The sequence below is a fragment of the Mesocricetus auratus genome, unplaced genomic scaffold (genome assembly GCF_017639785.1).
Source record: "Mesocricetus auratus isolate SY011 unplaced genomic scaffold, BCM_Maur_2.0 Super-Scaffold_6723, whole genome shotgun sequence".
Classification (NCBI taxonomy): Eukaryota; Metazoa; Chordata; class Mammalia; order Rodentia; family Cricetidae; genus Mesocricetus; species Mesocricetus auratus.
This window is the reverse complement of record NW_024429183.1, coordinates 6,673,490-6,695,102: the sequence shown is the minus strand read 5'-3', so window position 1 is coordinate 6,695,102 and position 21,613 is coordinate 6,673,490. Positions and strand designations below refer to the sequence as shown.

The following is a 21,613-nucleotide window of genomic DNA, read 5'->3' as shown; positions in this document are numbered from 1 at the left end:
GAAAACACAAACATGCCCTCGACCCCAAATTAGGGTCTTCTCTACTGTCTAGTGCATGGATGTTTCCATTTGGCCTGAGTAATAGTTATTTAACTTTCATTATGTCAGAATCTGTCTGAAGCAGATTCCTCACTGGCATTTATATTTTATAAATATTTAAATGAGGAGTGGATTATTTAATTAATCATGTGGAGACTGGGGACATTACTCCCTTTTATTTTTAAATTTTGTTTGAACTGTTGAAGTTGGACCATAACAGTAGAAGGATTTGTCTACCCTCCTTAGTCAACTATCTAGGTGAATTGGGATCACTATTTAAAGTATTAGTAGATGTCCTTTAAAAGGGACATAACCATTAAGTACCTTTGAGAATCATTTAAGGATTGTAAACTATACTATGTCCCAAATAGTCCTTTTTTTTTTTTTTCTAACCTGTAGCTCTCACTAGCTGACAAGGCCTCATTTGCATCTGAGCTGACAAGGCCTAATTTGCATCTACACAGACACCTTTGGGGGTGGGGGCCTGCCAAAGCGGCAGGACAGTTCCCTGAAAAAACCTCTCTTTCTCTCTCTCTCTCTGACTGGCTCTGAGGGCTTAACTTGAATTTTTTTGTTAAAATACTAACCGACTGACTGGATGTTTCTTTTGGCTATATCTAAATCGATTTAGGTAGTTTTTAACTGTTTGAAGGGATTTAAGTATCCCTTTAATCATATCCAAGGCAATTAGAACAGTTGCTTTTGTCAACATTTACGCATTTACATTTCACACTTCATACATACTGACGTGGCCACGTCCATACACACAGACCATGCATACATATCTCTCCTTGCCTAGGTTATGATTAGTTTGTTGAACTGAAACTTCTTTAACAGAACAACTCCAGTCAATCTTTGAATTAAAACAAAAGGTTGAAAAAGTCCTGTATGTCCCTCGTCATTTCTTCATTAGAGAAGTTTTGAGCTACACTCAGGGGCTACAACCATACCCACTCCTTGTAATTCTGTCTGTAGATGCAAAGTGGAAAGGCCAGGCTTTTGCCAAAAGTTTTTTAGAGATGACTCACAAAATTCAATAACCTACCCTATATAAATGTAACCAAACATTTTTATTTTATATACCTTTGTCTTTTTCTTTACTGAATAATAACATCTCACTTATTAACTTTACCAATTTTTTTTTTTAATTTACCCATCTTTAATCTATCCTCCCATTGAGGATGATCCTCCAATCCACCCTCCAACTGAGGGCAACTTCTTATCTTAGGTTCCCTTTTTTTCCTGACCTTTGTTAGGTGAGGACCTAGACATTTAATCTGGTACCCCTAGCTTGGTACCCCCTTTTTAATACATCCACATAGCCTTACTGGCTAGCCTTTTAGATCTCTCAGTTCCCCTTTACTTTCCTGACCTCAGTGGATCAGGCGAAAGACTGGAGATTTTTTATTTTATTTCTTATTTTACCCTTTTTTTTTTTGACTGGGTTTCTCTCTATCCTTTTGGAGGCTTTCCTGGAACTCGCTCTATATACAAGGATGGCCTCCAGCCTACCTACCTCTGTCTCTGGAGTGTTGGGATTAAAGGCATATGCCACCAACCCCCGACTCTAAAGATCATAGCGAACATCCTTCCAATCTGGGACATTTAAGCCTTCCCCAGTAATGAACCATGGACTGGCATGTTCAATCCATTTTAAAAAGCCTTCCAAGGTTTTAGGCTTTACTGTAGTCCCATGTCCTTCAAGTAACTTTTTAACTTGATACTGTAATTCAAGCTTCCCAGAACTATTCCCCATGGTTTCTTTTCTTTTTTCCCCAATCTGTCCCTGGCCAGAAAAAGAGATGAACCGGCTCACTTACCTCGCTTTCATGATCTCGGTGGGATCCTCCAATTGTCGCACCTGCTGTGCGGCCTGCATCCGAGAATGTAGCGAGGTGGTCGGGATAGATGACACAGAGACCGGTCGGTTGCTTTAAGAAAACTTTATCTTCCCAAGTCAGCTTAGGAGAGAGCTCTCAGAAGAAATCTCAGGAGAAGTCTCCCCAAGAAAAAGGGCTTCCCTTTTTAAGGACTTTTGCCATCCATTTACATACCATTCTTTCCACTTCTCACCCTCCTGGCTGGTGGTTTAATCTCCGGCCCCAGAATCGGGGAGACACCACAGGGGGCAGGAAGAGGCATCTAGCCATAGGAGGTGTGGAAGGCATGGTATTTCAGTGAGCCAGCCCTTATCTGAGCCCTATCAAGCTTTAAAGCACTGAATTGTTTTCAGTAAGCATTACATAGATGCCTGCTCCCAGGCCGAAGGGGAAGTGGGTTTCTGCTCAAGGTCTGGTGTCCCCACAGCTGACCACTGGTGGCTCTCTTTTTTTCAGACTTACATTCATGTCATCGACCAGAGGACTAAAAAGCTTGTACCAACCAAGTTCTACACAGACCCCATGGTGGTCTTCCATCACGTCAATGCCTATGAGGAAGATGGCTGTGTTCTGTTTGATGTCATCGCCTATGAGGACAGCAGCCTCTATCAACTCTTCTACCTGGCCAACCTGAACCAGAACTTTGAGGAGAATTCCAGGATGACCTCAGTGCCCACCCTCAAGAGGTTTGCTGTGCCCCTCCATGTGGACAAGGTAGCATAGTCTCTGCTTTCTAGACAGCTCTGAACCTGGGCCGAAATTTTCCTTGACACTTGTTGACATTGAACTTCCAAGTGAACTGGGCTTTCTTTGTTCTTTTGTTTTGTTTCTTTCTTTGGTTTGGCAAAGCAGAGGACAGAACCCAGGGCCTCACACATAACAGACAAATCCTTTACCACGAGCAACATATCCCTCCCCCAGCCCTAAACTATTCTTTGGAAAAATTCTCTTCATTGTTTTTCTAAAAGCAGCTATGTTCTATAGAAACTTTAGAATATATGTAAGAAAAAAGGAAAGCCCTTTTAAAGCTGGCTGGGAATGGTAACATAGGCTATGTTGCCAGCACTGAGGAGGCTGAGGCCAGCCTTGGCTACATGGCCAGACCTTGTCTCAAACAAAGGAATAATGTTACAGAATTTCCCCGCTTGGTGCCTTGCCCCAAATGAACTCATGGATGCTATATTAATCATAAAATTGTTGGCCGTAGGCTAGGGCTTCTCATTGGTCATCTCTGTCCTAATTACTAACCCATTTCTAGTAATCTAAGTATTTCCACGTGGTCTTATCTTACTGGAGAAGGGTTGGGACCTCTAACTCCTTTGGCAGCTCACATGGTGACTGTTAAGCGTCTCCACAGAGAAGAGAGCGATTTCCTGTTTGTTTCTGCTCATGTCCTGTTTCTGCCCAGCTTTGTCACTTCCTACCTGTCTGTACAGACCTTGAAACCTCTATGATTAGCTAGAGGCAAGCTCCATTTTCTAACCCCCAGACAAGCTTTATTTGTGCAAGAAAGATATCACCACAGAATAACACTCATTAAATCCTGCCAGATGGTCACTGTGGATGTGTTTCTGTTGACCCAGTCTCTTTGGATACATATTACATATGTGTATAGATAGATACATTTACATGTATATTTTAATTGGACCTTTTTAACGGTTTTACTGAGCTATAACCCACACACTACATATTTCACCCATTTAAAGTATTCAGTTCATTTTCCTTGGTTATAGTCAGAGTTGAGCACCCATTCCCATCCTCAGTTTTGAACATTTCTTTCACCCTTAGAGAAATCCCCTACCCTTTACCTCCCAGACACTCTCCCCTTGCCCCAGGCAACCATGGATCTCCTCCCAGCCTTAAAGGCATCACCTGTCCAAACACATCGTGTTGGCAGAATCTCACAGCACGTGGCCTGGTACAACTGGCTTCTCTCACTCAGCAGTGTCCTCTGCTTCACCCACGTGGCGGTGTGTACCCACACTGCATTTTCTCTCATGGCCAGGTGTGTGCATGCTGCCTTACCTTCCTCTGCCTTCCATATCAGTTATAAGCCGAGGCAGCTCTCTATGCTCTCATCTTAAATATTCAGCTAATGGTCCCTGGCAGGGATCCATTCCCGCCAGCTCACATGCTTCCCCTGCTGTTGAACTATTGTTCTTAACCCTGTGCGTGACCCCCAGGACAAGAGTCCTCATCATGGTGCTGCTGTCCCACCTCTGAGCAGAAGGACGCTTCTGGCCCCAGAACTCACTGACTTCATGATATAATTAATTTAAATGGAACCAAATTGAACTCAATTAAAATGCGGCGGCCCCATTTACTAAAGGAGAGCGGGATGCCAGGTGCTTTGCTGTGCATTTTCTCCCTTTGTTTACTTTACATCACTTAATGACCAAAACGGTGTGTGGGAAAGCTTGAAAGCCTCGTTTTACAGCTGAAAGGAACTGAGAATCAGAGAGGTTAAGGACGGTGTCCCAGGCCACAATGCAAGGTTAGAACGTGGACCTGTCACTAAAGGAGGGTCTATAACTGCAAAGGGGCGGGGATTCAGTTGTCCACCCTGCAGGCCTTACACCTGGAGGGCAGTTAGTTCTCCACAACCCAGGCAGCCTTTTTCCCATGCTGGTCTCCGGGAGCGGAAGAGTCAGGATTTGGATCCAGGTTTGTGTGTCTCCCAATTCTGGCTCTCTTCTCTAGCTCTTCTCTCTGTGTGTCTCTGCCGTGGCTTGCACCGCATCTCACATCACGGTGATTTCCCATCCCTAAAGTCTTTGTTGTTGTTTGAGTCAGCTCACTGGCAATTAAGCCATGTGAAAGGGAGCATGTCACTCACCAGGGAAAGCAGCACTGAGGTTGTAATGTGGGGGGAAGGGTACGCATGAGACCTGAGAGCCCCACAGAGGTCTGCAGCTCCAGCCAAGGCTGCCTCCTCCCAAGGCCAGACCTGGGAAAATAAATGTAGGGCTGGAGGTTGTCCTAGCTAAGGTTTCTAGTGCTGTGATGAAACGCCAAGACCAAAAGCAGCTTGGGGAGGAAAGGGTTCATTTGGCTTACACTTCTGCATCACTGTTCATATTGAAGGAAGTCAGGACAGGAACTCAAACAGGACAGGAAACTGGAGGCAGGAGCTGATCCAGGGGCCATGGAGGGGTGCTGCTTACAGGCTTGCTCAGCCTACTTTCTTATAGAAACCAGGACCACCTTATAGAGCCCAGGGATGGCAGCACCCACGATGGGCTGGGCCCTCCCTCACTAATCGCTAATTACGAAAATGCCAGATCTTATGGAGCCATTTTCTCAATTGAGGTTCCCTCTTTTCAGATAACTCTAACTTGTGTCAAGTTGACATAAAACTAGCCAGGACAGGGGTGTTAGTCAGGGGTAGAAAGAATGCTTAGTACAGTGAGACTCTGGGTTAGATTTCTGACATGACATTGGACAAGAAAAAAGGAGCCAGGCAGCTGGGCATGGTGGCACATGCCCACAACCCCAGCACTCAGGAGGCCAAGGCAGGAAGATTGCAAGGTCAAGCCTAGGTTGGAAGGCTACCTGATGAGACCTTCTTAAATTTTTTGTTTTAACTGGAAAAAAAAAAAAAAAAAAACAGAGGAAAGAAGCAGGCAGGAAGACAGGCAGGACTCATGGTGCTGGTCTATCATCCCAAGTACCCAGGAGGCGGAAGCAGGAAAATCTGAAGTTTTAAGGCCAGCCTAGGCAACTGAGTGAGACCCTGCCTCAAGATAAAAATAAATCTGAAAACCAAGATGGGGGTTTAGTATAGTTTAATGACAGTATGCTTGCCTAGCAAACATGAGGTCCTAGTTTCAATTGTTTCACAGTACTGCTAAATATGGGGGGAGGTGCTTAGAAGTATCAGAAGGCATTAGCTTTCCACTACTGTGATAAGGGCTATTTGAATGACTAATGGCACCCCATGAAGTCACCCCAGCCCTGGCCTCTGCACCCCTTGCATTGGGAAGGCCTTTCAATGCTGCACTGAAGACTGTCTTCTGGTCCAGAGAGAACAGAGTGTCACAGGGCACACAGGGCATGAGTCACAATGTTGAACTCAGCCCAGGGCTGATGCCAGAAGAGGGACATGTTCCCACCCTGCCCCCACCTAAGGTTTTACACCCTTTGATCACAGGGAGAAAATGGCTACTTCCTCAGAGCCAAGCTCCAATGGTTTGTGTGTGTGTCTTTAAAAGCCACCTTGTAGCCACTAGGTGCTTTGAAATCAGCCAAGAAGAGCAAACCCTCGAATGGGTGGCTCTGGCCACGCGGCTTAATTGCTTTTTATTGTCCCTTAAAGATTGCTTCTTTGCTTTCAAGTCACTCAGCTGCCTGGATGTACAAATGGGAAAGTTGGGTAGGTGGACGCAGCCACACACGCCTTGCTCCAAGGGCCTGGCTCCATCCTAACCTCGGGTTGGGGAAGTTATCCCTTCTCAAATATTCCCTATTCAGGGGCCTTTGCCCATCAATGTCCCCTCTGCCTGCCCCACTGGCCTACTCTGGAGTCCTGCCTACTCTCCCCAGTTGCAATTTGGAGTCCTCTGCAGCATTTTCCCAGCCCACATTCAGGACAGTGTCAGCTGAATCTGGTACTGTACCTGTGGACTCGGGAATCCTGAGTGATTGGAATGCATGCTAAAGAGGCTCCTTGGGCCTAGAGAGCTCTTCATCCCTCAGGTCTTTGTGCCATCACCCCCTCAAGGGCATGTGTACACTGTGGTACCCCCTAGGGTGACAGTCTGACCCCAGCATGGCAAGCTCGTTTGATCCCCTCTTGCTGCTGAAGTATAGGCTCCCAGAGGGCAGGGACTCTGTCTTGCAGTAGGTCATCCTTGCATTTAAAAACTCTTAGACAGGCTGGAGAGATGGCTCAGAGGTTAAGAGTACTGACTGCTCTTCCAGAGGTCATGAGTTCAATTCCCAGCAACCACATGGTAGCTCACAGCCATCCATAATGAGATCTGGTGCCCTCTTCTCATGTGTAGACATACATGGAAGCAGGGTGTTGTGTTCGTAATAAATAAATAAATCTTTAAAAAAAAGAATATGCTAAAAAAATCCCTCTTAGACATGGATGATGGATGGATGGATGGATGGATGAGTGGGTGGGTGGATGGATGGATGGATGAGTGGGTGGATGGATGGATGGATGGATGAGTGGGTGGATGGATGGATGGATGGATGAATGGATGGATGGATGAGTGGGTGGATGGATGGATGGATGATGGATGAGTGGGTGGATGGATGGATGATGGATGAGTGGGTGGATGGATGGATGGATGATGGATGAGTGGGTGGATGGATGGATGGATGGATGGATGAGTGGGTGGATGGATGGATGGATGGATGAGTGGGTGGATGGATGGATGGATGAGTGGGTGGATGGATGATGGATGGATGATGGATGGATGGATGGATGGATGGAAAACAAGAAGCAAAGACTCTAAGAGGGCACGGTTCTCCTGCGAGCATTCATAGCATCTCCCAGTGAGCAGTGGTCACCCCTGATGCTCAGACCAGCTGAGGCCAAAGGAAGGCAGTGTGGAAGGGCTCCCCCAGGTACCCCCTGTTTATGTAGGGCTGCAGGCTCTTCAGGGGAGGAGGAGTGGCAGGGAGGACCTAGGCATGTCCAGACAGTGGGGCAGCTGCCATGCCTTCATCCTAAAGGACGCCACAGCCTGTTAGAAATAGGTTTGTGAGCATTCGCTGTCATGGATCAGAGGTTGTCACCGGAGGAGTCATGCTAGAGCTACATGAGGTGGCTTCAGATCCTGGGCCATCAAATTTGGGCTTTGTTTCCAAAGGCAGATGTGAATATGTAAGGATAAGACAAAGTAGCATCCATGGAGGGTATGCCGAGTGCTGGGGCCTGTGGTAAATGGCTTTTCTGCTCTGAGACTTCTCTGAGATTGTCACTTTAGAGGCCTCAATCTGTCCCCTCTGTCTCCAACATGGCCCCTTCTCCATGAAATGAGAAGTTCTAAGGGACAGGGGGTCATGTCAACCAAGAAAGGCATCTCTCCATTACACCTACCCATGCTTTGGATAACTGGAGTACCAACCGGTTTGAGAACTGCCCCTGTGCCCCTAAGAGCAGACCGTGTTGCTGGTGTGCCCATAAGGTGTCTGGGAAGACTGGCTGGCAATCAGGGTTCTGGGTGGAACATCTGTGTAGGTTCAGGCAGAGCCTGGAGTGAGAAGCTCTCACTGGGCCATTTCAGCTGACTGAGAACTAAGGGGTCCTAGATGTCTTCCAGGGAAGACTATGAGACAGAACCTGCTATAACTGCCAGTATGGTTGTAGAGCATGGGAGACATGGCTAGCATTAGGGCCCATGGGATTTTCAACCTCTCTTTACCTTATTTTAAAGTCTCAGTAGCCACATGTGTCATTTCCTTCTCTCTATCTCAGCTTCCTTTGCTGTAGACTGAGGGATTTGAATTGGGCCAATCTTTAAAGATCTCTGCAATCCAACAACAGCAATGCAACAAACTTTCTCTTCTTTTCAGAAAAAACAATTAAGAGCTGCTATCATTAAAATAGGTTGGTTTTAGTCCTGGTGTGTTAAAGCAGTTCCCTGTGACAAAGGCCCGTGTGTGTCTGGATAGGAGAGCAGTTTGGTCTTACTCAGTTTGTAGCATTTGAGCCTAGGGCCTGTGGGCCCCAACTTGGGCTAGTGCTCCAGGCCTTGCAAATTTTAAGACCTGTCAACTGCTTTGCCAATTCAGATTGCAACCCTCTGAGTTATTCTTTATCCCGGAGTCTACTGTTAAGAGGGAAAGTAGCTTGCCCAACATCAAACACTCATCGTTGGGATTGTGTCAGGATTTGAATTCATGTCTGTAGCTAACTACAATGCCTCTGGCCTGGGACCAGATGCTTACAAAACCATAACTTCCTGAGATCAGGCAGAAACCACTGTGCTTTACCCAGCACCCCATTTACAGGCAGGGAAGCCAACCCAGGGCAGTGGAGCGTCTTTTCAAACTCACATAGCAAGTTAGGAATTCTGATTCCACCCAAAAGCTGGTATCTCCATGGTAATGGGGGAGGGGTGGGGGCAGATTTCTGAACTCACTGCTTCTCCCCCAGAAGTTCCCTCTGGTGTCAGGATTGAGAGCAAGCTTGTTGGGTTTTCACTAAATTCTGGCTGATTTCTTTTCAACACTGAGCAGGGTTGGCTGCTAAAAGCAGCCGAGTCATGTTAGGTTACTGCTGTGTGTGGAAAATTAAGTTTATACCTTAACCAGTCTGACCAGTTTCGGGCTAGAGCTGGAAGAGTCTTTGTAGACCAACTCCCTGTGAGTCAAGGTTGGACATGCCTTGGGCAGGGAGGGGCTGGTGCAGGGTGCTGCTATCACGTGCCTAGCTAGCCACGGGTACAGTATAAGCTATTACAATGCACCCAGCATGGGACTGCTTGGTTCACAGACTTGACTTCACTGGATTCTTCAACCAAACTGCCAAGCAAGCATGTTCTTTGTCCCTTGACCACTGAACATGGGGAAAAGCTTGTTAAGTCTTGTATTCACTTCCTGGGTGCCTTGTGTCATGCATTGAAGAAAATCTCAACTCTGACATCATGGAGAAAATGATGGACAAAGCTTTATGAATGAAATAATTAGAGCCTGGGACTGCTGCTTCAAGGATGCAGCAGGTTCAGACTGAGTGGTTAGAGAAGAAGATGTTTGAGTTGAGACCTATAGGATGGGAAAGGGCCCTTCACTCTGTCTCTGTCCAAAATGCTCTTGCTTCTGGGAGAATCTCAGTGTGAAGACATGGGTCCAGGCTCTGTTTCTCTCCCTGTGACTTTTGACAAGTCAGTTTCCGTTTCTGGGCCTCATCTTCTGCTTCTAACAATCAAGAGATTGAAATCGATGAATAATCTCTAAGGACCCCTTTAATTCGGCTGCTATGATGTGGCTAACTTTCTCTCTTGCCCAGAAGAAGAGCTACTATCATTAAAATATGTTGTTGTAGGCTGGGGAGATAACTCAGTCTGTAAAGTGCTTGCTATGCAAGCATGAGAACCTGGACTCCATCCCCAGTGTCCATGTGAAATACGAGCATAGCATTGAGTATCTGTATCCCAGCACTGGAGACATAGAGACAAGCAGCTCTCTGAAGCTGTCTGGCCAGCCAGTAAAGCTAATCGGTGGATCCCAGGTTCAGTCAGAAACCTGTATCCAGAGAGAGAGAGAAACAGAAAGACAGAGAGACAGAGAGAGACAGAGACACAGAGAGAGAGACAGAGAGAAGAGGTAGAGTCCTCTTTTCCTCCTTCAATGCTCAAGGACCCACCATCACAAATGACACAGCAATGATCTAACGGTCCTCACCAGGAAGTTCATGACTAACTGTTTGCTTCAGAGGAAACACGTGGTCACTGATACCCTTCACCCTGGGAAGGCAACCATCCCAAAGACAGAAATACAGGAAGAGATAACCGCAATGAATGAGACCACACCAAATATCATCTTTGTACTTGAATTCAGGACCTACTTTGGTGGTGGCAAGACAGTTTTGGTGTGATCGATGATTCTTTGGGTTATGCAAAGAAGAATGAGCCTAAACACAGACTTGCAGGACTTGGCCTTTGCTAGAAGATGACTTCCAGGAAGCATTGGCAGGAAAGCAGGGACAGAATGAGGAAGAGCAGGGGACTGCAAAGGCCATCACTGTTGCCGAAAAGCAAAAGGAGTAGAGCTCCTGCAGTGATTTCTTCTGCGGTGATGGTTCAGACTTCTAAGGAGAAGACATGTAAACCAAAAACTTGAAAAAGTAATGAGATGGAATGTGATTGAGGAAGACACCAAAGGCCAACCTCTGCCCCCGTCACAGAACCGCTAGACACATACACACTAGACACATACACATTGGACACAACCAGGACAGCACAGAGAACGCCTGTCTCACAAGGAAGAAAGGAGGGAAGGAAGGAAGAAAGGAGGGAAGGAAGGGAGGGAGGGAGGGAAGGAGGGAGGGAGGGAGGGAGGAAGGAAGGAAGGAAGGAAGGAAAGGCCCTCTCTAAAGAAATGATTCTTACATTTTAGATTACATGCTGTTCTGATTAACAGTCCAAGATCTCAGACTTGCTCATTGTACATCATTTTATACAATGTATTCATTCTGTATATGCTACCCACCTATTAGTCATTCTGTAGTTCTCTCAGTTATCAAGTCAACGCTGTTGGTTGCAACATTTGCACAAAGAGTTCAGTGTTAAATGAGTTTCTGGACATTGAGAGGGATTGGAATGAATCCTCTCAGAGTAAGTACTATACCAAGACCTACTGTGTCACTGCAAGGATGTCATCATTAACAAAAGCATTTATCTAGGTCCTACTGCAAACCATCTGGCAGATGATGCCACTTAATCTTTGCAATCAGTTGAAGTAGTGCATACAATTATCTTCATGATACACAGAAGGAAATTGGACCACAGAGAAAGTTAACTACTTGCCCAAAGTCTCATGCTTATTATGTGAAAACTAGGGCAGTGTCCTCCACTACCTGCTCTGTTGTTCACATATGTGAGATTTCTTACACTCTAATCCCAGCATATGTGGTTGGGCTCAGTCCATGTGCACAATTTGTTCCAAAGCATTCTCTATGACATCCTAAGCATATCTGTTACCGTGGACTTTGTAAACACCCATCAGAAAATGGAAGCAGCTGTTTGCAGGTGAATCTCCCAGCATTTTATAGAGGATACCATACTCTTTAGAGCATATTATTGCTCCCTTAGAGAGACAAAGAGCCTGGATAGGTCCTAAGTGCACCACCTGCCATCTGTGTGGCCTTGGCAGAGTCTGTTCCTGTTGCCAGTCCTCATTATCTTAAAGTGATGGTTGCATTTTTAATTGTATTTACTTCATGTGTATAGGTGATTTGTCTGCATTTTTTGTCTGTGTAGCTGTCCTAGAACACGTTCTGTAGACCAGGGTGGTCTCACAGATACCCTTGCCTCTGCCTCCTGAGTGCTGGGATCAAAGGCGTGTACCACCACTGCCTGGCGATCCTCATTATTTTTAACTGAGAATAACAGCAATGAATTATCTGCTTCCTGTGTTTACTGAGAGGCTAAGCAAGGTGCTGTGCTTTGAAGCTCCGTTCAAGTGCATATAAAGGTTCTGTGGGAATAACCTTTTCTTCTTGTTGTTTTTAACTTACTCTTTTCAGAATGCAGAAGTGGGCTCAAATTTAATCAAGCTGGCATCTACAAAAGCAACAGCCCTGAAGGAGAAAGACGGCCATGTCTACTGCCAGCCCGAGGTCCTCTATGAAGGTAGGATACATCCTTTCTGACAGGGAAGCCCAGAACCCCTCTCTGTGGTACATCCCTTCCTACAGAAACAGGGAAGAGCAGGGAAGGCTCTTGAGGCCCCAGGGAAAGAATTTGAGGATCTTACTTGGATAGCTTCTGATGCATCTGGTCCTTGGAAGGATGACATGCACAGCTGACGTATGCACATGACTATGATGTATTACATAGGCATAGTAGGTTCCTGCCTCTCCCTCTGCACAGTCACAGTTCCTACAAAGGCATGTCGTTGGCCCACTGGGCCTGAGAGAGAGAGCTGCACACAGTGTCAAGCCATGGAGCAGGAGCCACACCCATGGACCCATGTTCCTCAACCCTGATGACTTGTGGGGCTCGTATTCTTTGTGGTAGAGCAGTCCTGGTGTTGAAGGATGTGCAGAAACCTCCCTAGGTACCAAATAGCTCTCACCTTAAATGGGAGCAAGTCAAAAGCTCTCTGGGAAGTGCCACTGTTCCACAGGGCTAACTTTCTGTGCTCAGTGTATCACAGCACATGACACAAAGTCTGGTGTAGAGAAATCTGCGTTTCATACTTGCAAGTGTACATTGAAGCTGGGTGTGGTGGTACATGCCTGTAATCCCTGTATTGGGAGGCTGAGGCAGGAGAATTGCTATGAGTAACAGGCTAGCCGGAGCCACATAGTCTGTCTCAAAAGAAAACAGCAAACAAACAAAAACAAATTATATTCCTGCAACCCCAGCTCTTGGGAGTGCATGGGCCGGCTTAAGGTCATCATCTTCAGCTACATAGTGAGTTACAGGCCTGCATAGGTTTTAAGAGGACTTATCCTCAAACAAATGAAAACCAAAAACAATGACTCAGCAAAAAAAGTAATAGAAATGTTGAAAGTTGCAAGATGGAGTGTCAGCTGACAGGCAGTTCCTGATCTCAGCAATTCTTCTAAATTTTCTCTTTGTCACATAACAGACACAACTCTAAAGCTAACCTTTGGCACTTAGCCTTATTATATGAACCATGCTATGATAATACTTTGTAAACATCTTTTTTTTTTTTTTTTTTTGGTTTTTCGAGACAGGGTTTCTCTGTGACTTTTGGAGTCTGTCCTAGAACTACCTCTTATAGACCAGGCTGGCCTCAAACTCACAGAAATCTGCCTGCCTCTGCCTCTGCCTCTGCCTCTGCCTCTGCCTCCCGAGTGCTGGAATTAAAGGCATGAGTGCCACCACCCAGCGGTAAACATCCTTTTTATACATATTATAATAGGATTTACCAATTTTATTTTATTTATTTCTTTTAGACAAGGTCTTACTCTGTAGGCGAGGCTGGCTTTGAACTTGTGACAATCCTGTTGCCTCAGTATCCCTTAGTGCTTACACAGTGACTGCACTAACCCAGGTACCAGATTTATTTTATTAGCAATGACACTCTTCCCAGTGGTTTTTGAAGTCTCTTATCCCACCCATATGTGTTTACACACACACACACACACACACACACACACACACACACACACACACCAGAATGTATTTTTAGAGAGCTTTTTAAAAATTGTGGTTGCCTCTGATTTAAATCTGCAATTCTCTGATTTCTATCATGGATAATTACAGGCACTTAGGCGTTTAAAGCCCCCCTGGTCTATGGCACCTCACTCTTGAACCTTCTGGCAGAGCCAGCATCATTATCTGAGGTCCCTCCCTACCCATGACCACCTTTGATGTAATCTGGGTCTGAATTAAGGTCAGGGGTGGTACTTGGGAGCCGTTCCTATGGAACAAGGCCTAGTTTGTTATGAAGAGGGAGGTTCCTCACCCCAGTGATGGGTTTCATCAGTGTCCTGTCCTCTCAAGGCCTGGAGCTCCCTCGAATAAATTATGCTCACAACGGGAAACCATATCGCTACGTCTTTGCTGCTGAAGTTCAGTGGAGTCCAATCCCGACCAAGGTACTGACCCCTGCAGCCTGGACATCCCTGTGCATGCAGACTGTCTTTCTCTGGACCAACTTAATGTCAGCAAAGCACACTCATCCAGGCTTAAGACCGGGAAAGGGACTCAGGAGGGAGGTCACTTGGGATGAATCCAAAGTAGGAGTTCTGTGTTCCACCTGCACTGTGAGCCCTGGCTATGTGGCACGCTGTGGTGGGCTCTGAGTGCAAAGGAGTCAGTGGGGAGGGCTGCCTTGTCTCTTCCAGCAGGAAGGGTGTCACTGGAACACGGAGGGTTAGTTTTGTTTTTCTAAGTAACTATTTGTCAGTATCTGCTACAGTCTGGTGCTGTCCAAAGTGCTGGCCACATACCACTTTTCTTTCATATCAACATTTTTATTTGCATTTAAAAAAATGCAGAGTTGATGGGATGGCTCAGCGGGTAATGGGATGTGTGGTCAAGCTTGACAGTCTGAGCTTGATCCCAGGGACCCACATGGCAGAGGGAGAGAACCAACTCCTGTCCTCTGCCACATGTGAGCTGTGGCATGATGCAATGACGCATGCCTCCCCCTCCCCCAACACACACCCATGCGCTAACTGTGGAAATGTATAGAGTAAAAATAAGACAAATTAAAAATAATTTTACAAATGTAAATATCAATGGCACAAATAGACTCACAACAAAAATTAAGGTTTACACACACACACACACACACACACACACACACACACACCCTATAGGAACAGGCTTAAGAGAACTTACGAAATTTTCCCTTTTATTTGTTGTTTTGCTTTATTTGTTTGTTTGGATGCTGGGACTCAAACCAGAGCCTCAGGTGCTCTGGGCAGGGGCTCCACCACAGCTCCAGGGTTTTCACTTTCAAAGCAACAAAGGAATTGTATTATGTTTTAATTAACAGCATTAAACACCTTAACTATATAATGTAAAACATTGTGATATAGTACCAAATACCAGAAAAACTCAGGACTGTGGAGTCTCAGCCTTATGTGGGCCAGGAGACCTGTATTTTGATATTGGGGGAGGAAGCCTGTCTCTTCCCTCTCTGTGGCTGTGCTGCTTGGGACAGGTGTCACTTGGAGGTGAAGTCACAAATATAGGTTTGAAGGCTCACTCTCCCCTCAGTGGCCTTCATGCCCTCCTGCTCCCAGCCTGCTTGCAGACACAGGATCCCATCTTTCTCTTCTCTGCATACACAGATACTAAAATATGATGTTCTCACAAAGTCTACCTTAAAGTGGGGTGAGGAGTGCTGTTGGCCAGCGGAGCCTGTGTTTGTACCCACGCCGGATGCCAAGGATGAGGATAATGGTAAGAGAGGGGAAGGGAGCCCATGTGACCATACTTACGATCACCCATCAAACAAAGGCACCACCCCGGGGCATCCCACAGACAGGTGGCCTGACCAGGTATGTCAGTGGCAAAACCACATTAAAAACTTCCCAAGACCACACTTACTTCTGATGTCAAGTGCAAGCTCAAAGACTCTCACCACCTCGTGCTGTAGTTCACTAGGACCCACCAGAGCTCATGAAAAGCCATTATTCTTAAGGCTATGCTGTATCATGGTGAAAAATTATAGACTAAAATTAGCAAAAATCTGGAGTGAACACATAGGATGGGGTGCAGAAGAGGCCAGGACAGAGCTCTTTCCCAGCATTTCCAGCCATGAAAGCTCGCCTGAGCCTCCATATCCAGAGATTTTATCATGGTTCACTCACATGGCATGATTGATACCCTGTGTGGATGACCTCAGTGTTCAGCTTCTCAGAGGCCAAGCAGGGACCATGTGGTCCTAGACTCCATCATATCATCACATTGTCAGCTGGGCATGGTGTGTATGCCTGAGATCTCAACATTTGGGAAGGAGACAGGAGACATTCAGGGGTCTAAGGTCATTCTCAGCTACACAGAGAATTTGAACTACGGAGACCCTGTCTCAAAACACAACAGCAAGAAGGTAGGTAGGTAAGTAGATAATTGGATGGATGGATGGATGGATGGATGGATCGATCGATCGATCGATGGATTGATGGATCGATGGATCAATGGATGGGTGATGGTGGTATAATACAATACCTGGCATAGCCCACAACCTCTGAAAACATTCTCATAGTTAAGACTGTGACAAAGGTCAGACCTTCTGTGGGAAGGTTTGAATATTCTGCCACACAAAGCTTGTACCTTTCCACTGAGTGACACATACTATTTCAGAACATATAGCCTTAGTTTTAAAATTCATCACAAGGGTTGGCCCCAAATCTCAAATGACCTCTCTTACAAGCATGTGGCATTTTCATAGCGCCTGGGAAATGTGGGTTTCCACATAGCCAAATCACCTTATCCCCCTTTGCCTCAAAAATGCCCTGCCCACAGCCCTGAGGGTGCTAGGGAGGGTAATAAGCTATGGGTGGGGACACCACATGGGCCAAGCCAGTGATGGAGCTGCCCACACCTGCAAGGGAGGGCAGGCCGTCCCACTGAGGCTGCCAACTTCTTCCTTCAGGTGGGAGGGAGTGGCTTTCCACCTGACTTGGCTTCCTATTGATTGTGGCAGGGGGATCCCATGTCACTGCCATCTCCAAGGCAAGGGACTGTTAGCATCAACTCCTACAGAGGCCAGTCCCCTACTTGACTGGGCAACTGCTTCTCACGCCTTCTCTCCACAGATGTGGAGAGACATTGCCCTCGTTTCATCAAGGGGAGGCTCAGAGTGAGGCAAATTGACCAAAGTCACGTGCCCCAAAATGCAGAGGTTGGATTTAAATTCAGGCCAATCTGATGTCACCCACGTTTGTCTACTGCAACCAAGGTCCTTCGGGAGGAATCTCAGGCACTTGCTAAAAGTTTCCTTACCCAAACTGTACCTTGTGAGTGAGTGCAGAGGATGGAGAACATCCCAATTTACGGGCAGATGTTGGGGTTGCCAGGAGATGAGTTGGATTCATTCCAGTGCCAGCACAAGCAAGGCATGCCAACATGTGGTCTGTGATCTGAGCATCGGAAAGGTGGAGGCAAGGAAATTTGAGTTTAAGGCCAGGGCTACATTGTAAAACCTGTCTCAAAACAAAAACAACAATAGCACAAATATGCAAATGCTTTTGCAATTCAAGAAGTCCCTGCTCAACTGAGTGGCACTTATTAGGCCAGATGTACTCCCAGAACCGGCTGGGTCTCTCCAGGAGGTTTCAAACATTGGAAAAAGAACCATTCCTCAATACACATGAAAATGAGCGAAGTGCTTCCAGAATCCACCCTGCAGATCCTCTTGGCACCCCATGAGGTTGGAGGATGGTGGAGATAATTTCTTCACTGCAGACATGAGACTAAGATTCAGCAAGGCACAGTAGCTATCCTGGAGTAGTATTCTGATTCCAGGCCTGGACTTCTCTTCTGCAACACAGCATGTCCTATATCTGCTTCCCTCCTGTTTGGGTCAAGAAGGAGTTGAAAGAGGACAGAGAGGCACCTCTGAGAAATGTACCCCTCCAGGTGGAGGACATACAAAGCTACACTTTGAACACCCTTAGGTATCTCTTAGGAGGTGGGGTAGAACTCATTGGTAGAGCAGCTGCCTAGCCTTTGAGAAGGCCCTGCATTATAGTCTCAGTACTACAAGTGAAAATAAACTAGGTATTGTTTGTCTTCCTGTAGGAGTCATCTTATCGGCCATTGTCTCTACCGATCCCCGAAAGCTTCCTTTTTTACTTGTTCTGGATGCCAAAACTTTTACAGAATTGGCTCGTGCCTCTGTTGATGCGGACATGCACCTAGACCTGCATGGCTTATTTATCCCAGATGCAGACTGGAGTGCAGAGAAGCAGACCCCTGCCAAAACTCAGGAAGATGAAAATCAGATGCCCCTATCACCCCACAGGCCTGATGGCACCGGGATTGGACCACAGTAAGAATGACTTCACTGGCGGGCCCTGGGGACAGTGAGTGTTGATACTGTCAATTTGACAGCATCTAGGATCACTTTAGGAAACAAACTTCTGGCCTGTCTGTGAGAGAGTTTCTATACTGGGAAGCTCCTTGAATGTGGGCAGCACCATCCTGTGAACTGAGATCCGTCCAGACTGAATAAAAAGGAAAAAGTCAGCTGAGTGCCAGCATTCATCTGCTTCCTAACTGTGGATTCGACACGGCCAGCTGCCTCACGTTCCTGACATCATGCCCTGTTCTCCATGATAGTCTGGACCTGGACCTGAGAACCAAAATAAACCCTCCCTTCCTTCGTTGCCTTTGTAGGGAGCCTGTCCCAGCAATAGGAAAGTGAGTAAGCTTGTGCTTCTAAGTGAAGGTGGCCATGCGTTTCATTCTGCTGCTATTTTTCGTGCAAATACCGAAATAATCCACAGAGACAGCTGATTCTATTGTATTTGAATCCTTGTGGAAAAAAATCAAGTAGTTACCAGTCAGTTCTGGTATATTTAAGAAAGCATTTTCTTTTCTTATAAAGACCTCGAGGGGCTGGGAAGGTGGCTCAGTTGATGAGAAAGAATACTGGCTACACAAATGTGAGAACCTGAGTTTAGGTCCCTCGCTCCCTCCCATAGTTACCCACATAAAAGCTGGACATGGCAGCATGTGCTTATAACCCCAGCTCTGGGGAGGCAGAGAGAGGAAGCTCTCTGGGGCTTGATGGCCAGACACACTCAACAAATAGTGAGGGACCCTGCTTCAGAAAATAATGTGGAACAGGATGGAGGGAAATAGCCAATGTTCACTTCTACTCTACAAGTATATATGCACACACAGAGAGAGAGACAGAGACAGAGACAGAGAGAGAGTTACATACTCATATACAAGCAAAAGACCTTGAACATGAATCAAGAATTCTAGTAACCATGTTATCATTGTTCTTGGAACAAGCAGCCATGAACCTGAGAAAAGGTGGGGGATCATCACTGCTCCTTCCTCCATCTGCCTTTTCTCCCCCCTCTCTCCTTTCTAATGGACTAGATTGTGGGTGTGGCCTGTGGTTTTCTCAGCCATGCCCTGTCCATATGACATGTGACCAGGAGGACATGATGCTTTGCAGTCACCCCACACATAATGTAACAGAAACAAACTTGAAAGTCTGTTCAGAGCTTATTTGATGTTTATATAGCTGCCTCTTCCAGTTCTTGTGAGCCCATAAAGTAGGGCTGCAGAACATCACTTTTCCTGGCCTGCAGGAGGCCGGACGATCAGTGGCTGATCAGGGGCTTCTCTCTGCAGGAGGGGACCAGATGAGCCATGGCAGGGGGCCAGGGTTCAGGGTGGAGGACCAAGGCCAGGCTGGCCTGGAAACCAGAGCACGTCAGCATCTGAAGGGAAAGGAGATGCCCTGACCTGCATTTGCTTCAAGGTGGGCCAGACACGTGGGGCAGAGTGGAAGGAGGTCCCCAGGCACGACGGTGACTGGGGTGGAGGAGGCTGCAAACAAGCCAAGTGGCCTCCCACCCGACTTCCGGGCACCCTGTGGTCCTAGAGCGAGTGGCAGACTGAAGCCGACTGGAACCCTTCCCCCCCATCTCCTGTGGGAATCTCAGCCCTTCAGGCCCTGGAAGGTTAGGGTTGGCAGCTACAGTGGCCTAAAGGAGACATGTTCAGAGACTGGGTTTGGGTGGCAGAAGTGGAAGGCATGTGACAAATACGACAGTCACTCACCCACTCATGCTTCTGCTTTGAATGTTTGAGGGTAGAGTGGAATGTACGGTGGTTTTGTCCCCACCTCCATGCTCCCAATTACCAAATAGCACCAGGCCTACTCTCAAGAAAGGGCCCAGTTCTGCAGGGAGGAAACGATGTTGGTGGTTTGTTGACCTTATTTAAGATGACAGCCGGAATACCATACTGGTGATGGAGGCTGGCACACCAGATCCTGTTGTCTCGGTTTCAGAAAAACACAGAAGATTGACGACAGGATATTTGATTTGTCTGGGTCCAGTGTTCTGTAATACCATTACATTCCGTACATGCATAGGCCAGGACACTTAGCTCAGAACTCCACGTGCGCTAAAAAACAGTCTCCCTTCCCCTCCCACCCTTCCTGATCATAAAGTGTGTGGGTGGGCATGATGAACAAACAGGAAGTCCTGAGTTCGCTTATTGCTGTCATCAAGAGCTACTTCCTGGAGAGTTCTAAGACCCGAGTGTCAGGTGCGGCGGCGGCGAAGGCTCACAGGTGTTGGTGTTGTCCACAGCCGGTTTCTCTAGTGTGAGTCCGGTGCCGGGACGAGCTGGATGTGCTGCCAGGGCAAATCGGTTCATGAGAGACCTCCGTGCCTTTGAGCCATGTTTGCGTTGCCGGCTCATACCTGTCTCCGTGGGGCCAAGTCGCCGGTGCAGGGCTCACAGCTTGGAACAGGCTAGTCCAGGTTAAGTCAAGACATCTTTGATTCCTTCTTACACTGTTTAAAGTTCTCTTGGGTGGTTTTTAAACTCCCAGATGTTCTTCCAGTGACAAATCAGGACACACATGAAGAAGCTTTCACCATCTATACCCCCTGACAGGGGTGAGACACCTTGGGGCCCCAAAGCTTCATCTTCCCTCTGGAAATTCAAACTTATGCCCAGTACCACACAGGGCCATCTTGAGAAGCATCCTTTAAGGTTGAGTCCCAGCGGCAAGAGATCATTTTCCTGACCACAGGATCTAAGAGAGGTGTGCAGCGTAGTATCCAGGCAAACTAGAGATGAGCAAGACTTCCCTCTTCCTGGTGATCGACGGAAGCATCTGGGATGGGTGGGAGTTCCGGGAGCATCTGAAAACACATTTGGGGGACCTGGGAAGGGCTGCTCCTGCAGGTTTGGGCTGCAGCTTGCGGCTAGGATAGAGGTAGAAGTGGATGACTGACCAAAGCAGGGGTAGAGCAAAGCTCCCGAGAATGAGGCATGGAAAGGGAGGGAGGCGGATGAGGGAGTGTGTGTGTGTTCTCTGATTATAAATTCCCGGGTGCTAACCGGGCAGTGGTGGCACACACTTTTAATCCCAGCACTAGTAAGCAGAGGCAGGTGGATCTCTGTGAGTTCCAGCCCAGCCTGGTCTACAGAGCGAGTGCCAGGATAGGCACCAAAGCTACAGAGAAACACTGCCTCGAAAAATCTAGATAGACAGACAGACAGACAGACAGACAGACAGATTCCTGTGTGTTCATTGTTATAACACCTGGCTAGATTAACGTGAGAACGATACCCACAGTCCCACGATCTAAAACAACAATAACAACAACAACATTCAGGTGTGTTTCCTATAGCTTTCATAGTTTGAGTGAAGATTCTACAGGTTAGATTTATTTATAAGCAACACACCAATTTGAAAACCTTGTACTGCTTAAACTTAACAGGCCATTACCTTCTTTTCATGGGTGCACATTACTCCTTCTTTGGGACATACAAGCATTGGGTACCACCTACCATCCTATATTTTAATTTTTTTCCAATCCTCCTCTCCCC

General features: G+C 46.8%; 1 protein-coding gene across 2 annotated transcripts in view; it reads left to right on the top strand.

The window, feature by feature from the left end:
• Positions 1 to 18,467, top strand: part of Bco1 (beta-carotene oxygenase 1) — a 38,653-nt gene extending 20,186 nt beyond the window's left edge. Inside the window, exons 7-11 of one of the 2 annotated variants that reach the window (XM_005073192.4) lie at positions 2,376 to 2,633; positions 12,121 to 12,226; positions 14,072 to 14,166; positions 15,370 to 15,481; positions 17,825 to 18,467. In XM_005073192.4, coding sequence (XP_005073249.2) covers positions 2,376 to 2,633; positions 12,121 to 12,226; positions 14,072 to 14,166; positions 15,370 to 15,481; positions 17,825 to 18,078 — 825 coding nt within the window. In that variant the 3' untranslated portion in view covers positions 18,079 to 18,467. Of the gene's footprint in view, positions 1 to 2,375; positions 2,634 to 12,120; positions 12,227 to 14,071; positions 14,167 to 15,369; positions 15,482 to 15,933; positions 16,158 to 17,824 lie in introns of those variants that run through there. The other variant, XM_040736282.1, reaches the window with a different exon arrangement.
• Positions 18,468 to 21,613: the final 3,146 nt, after the last annotated feature.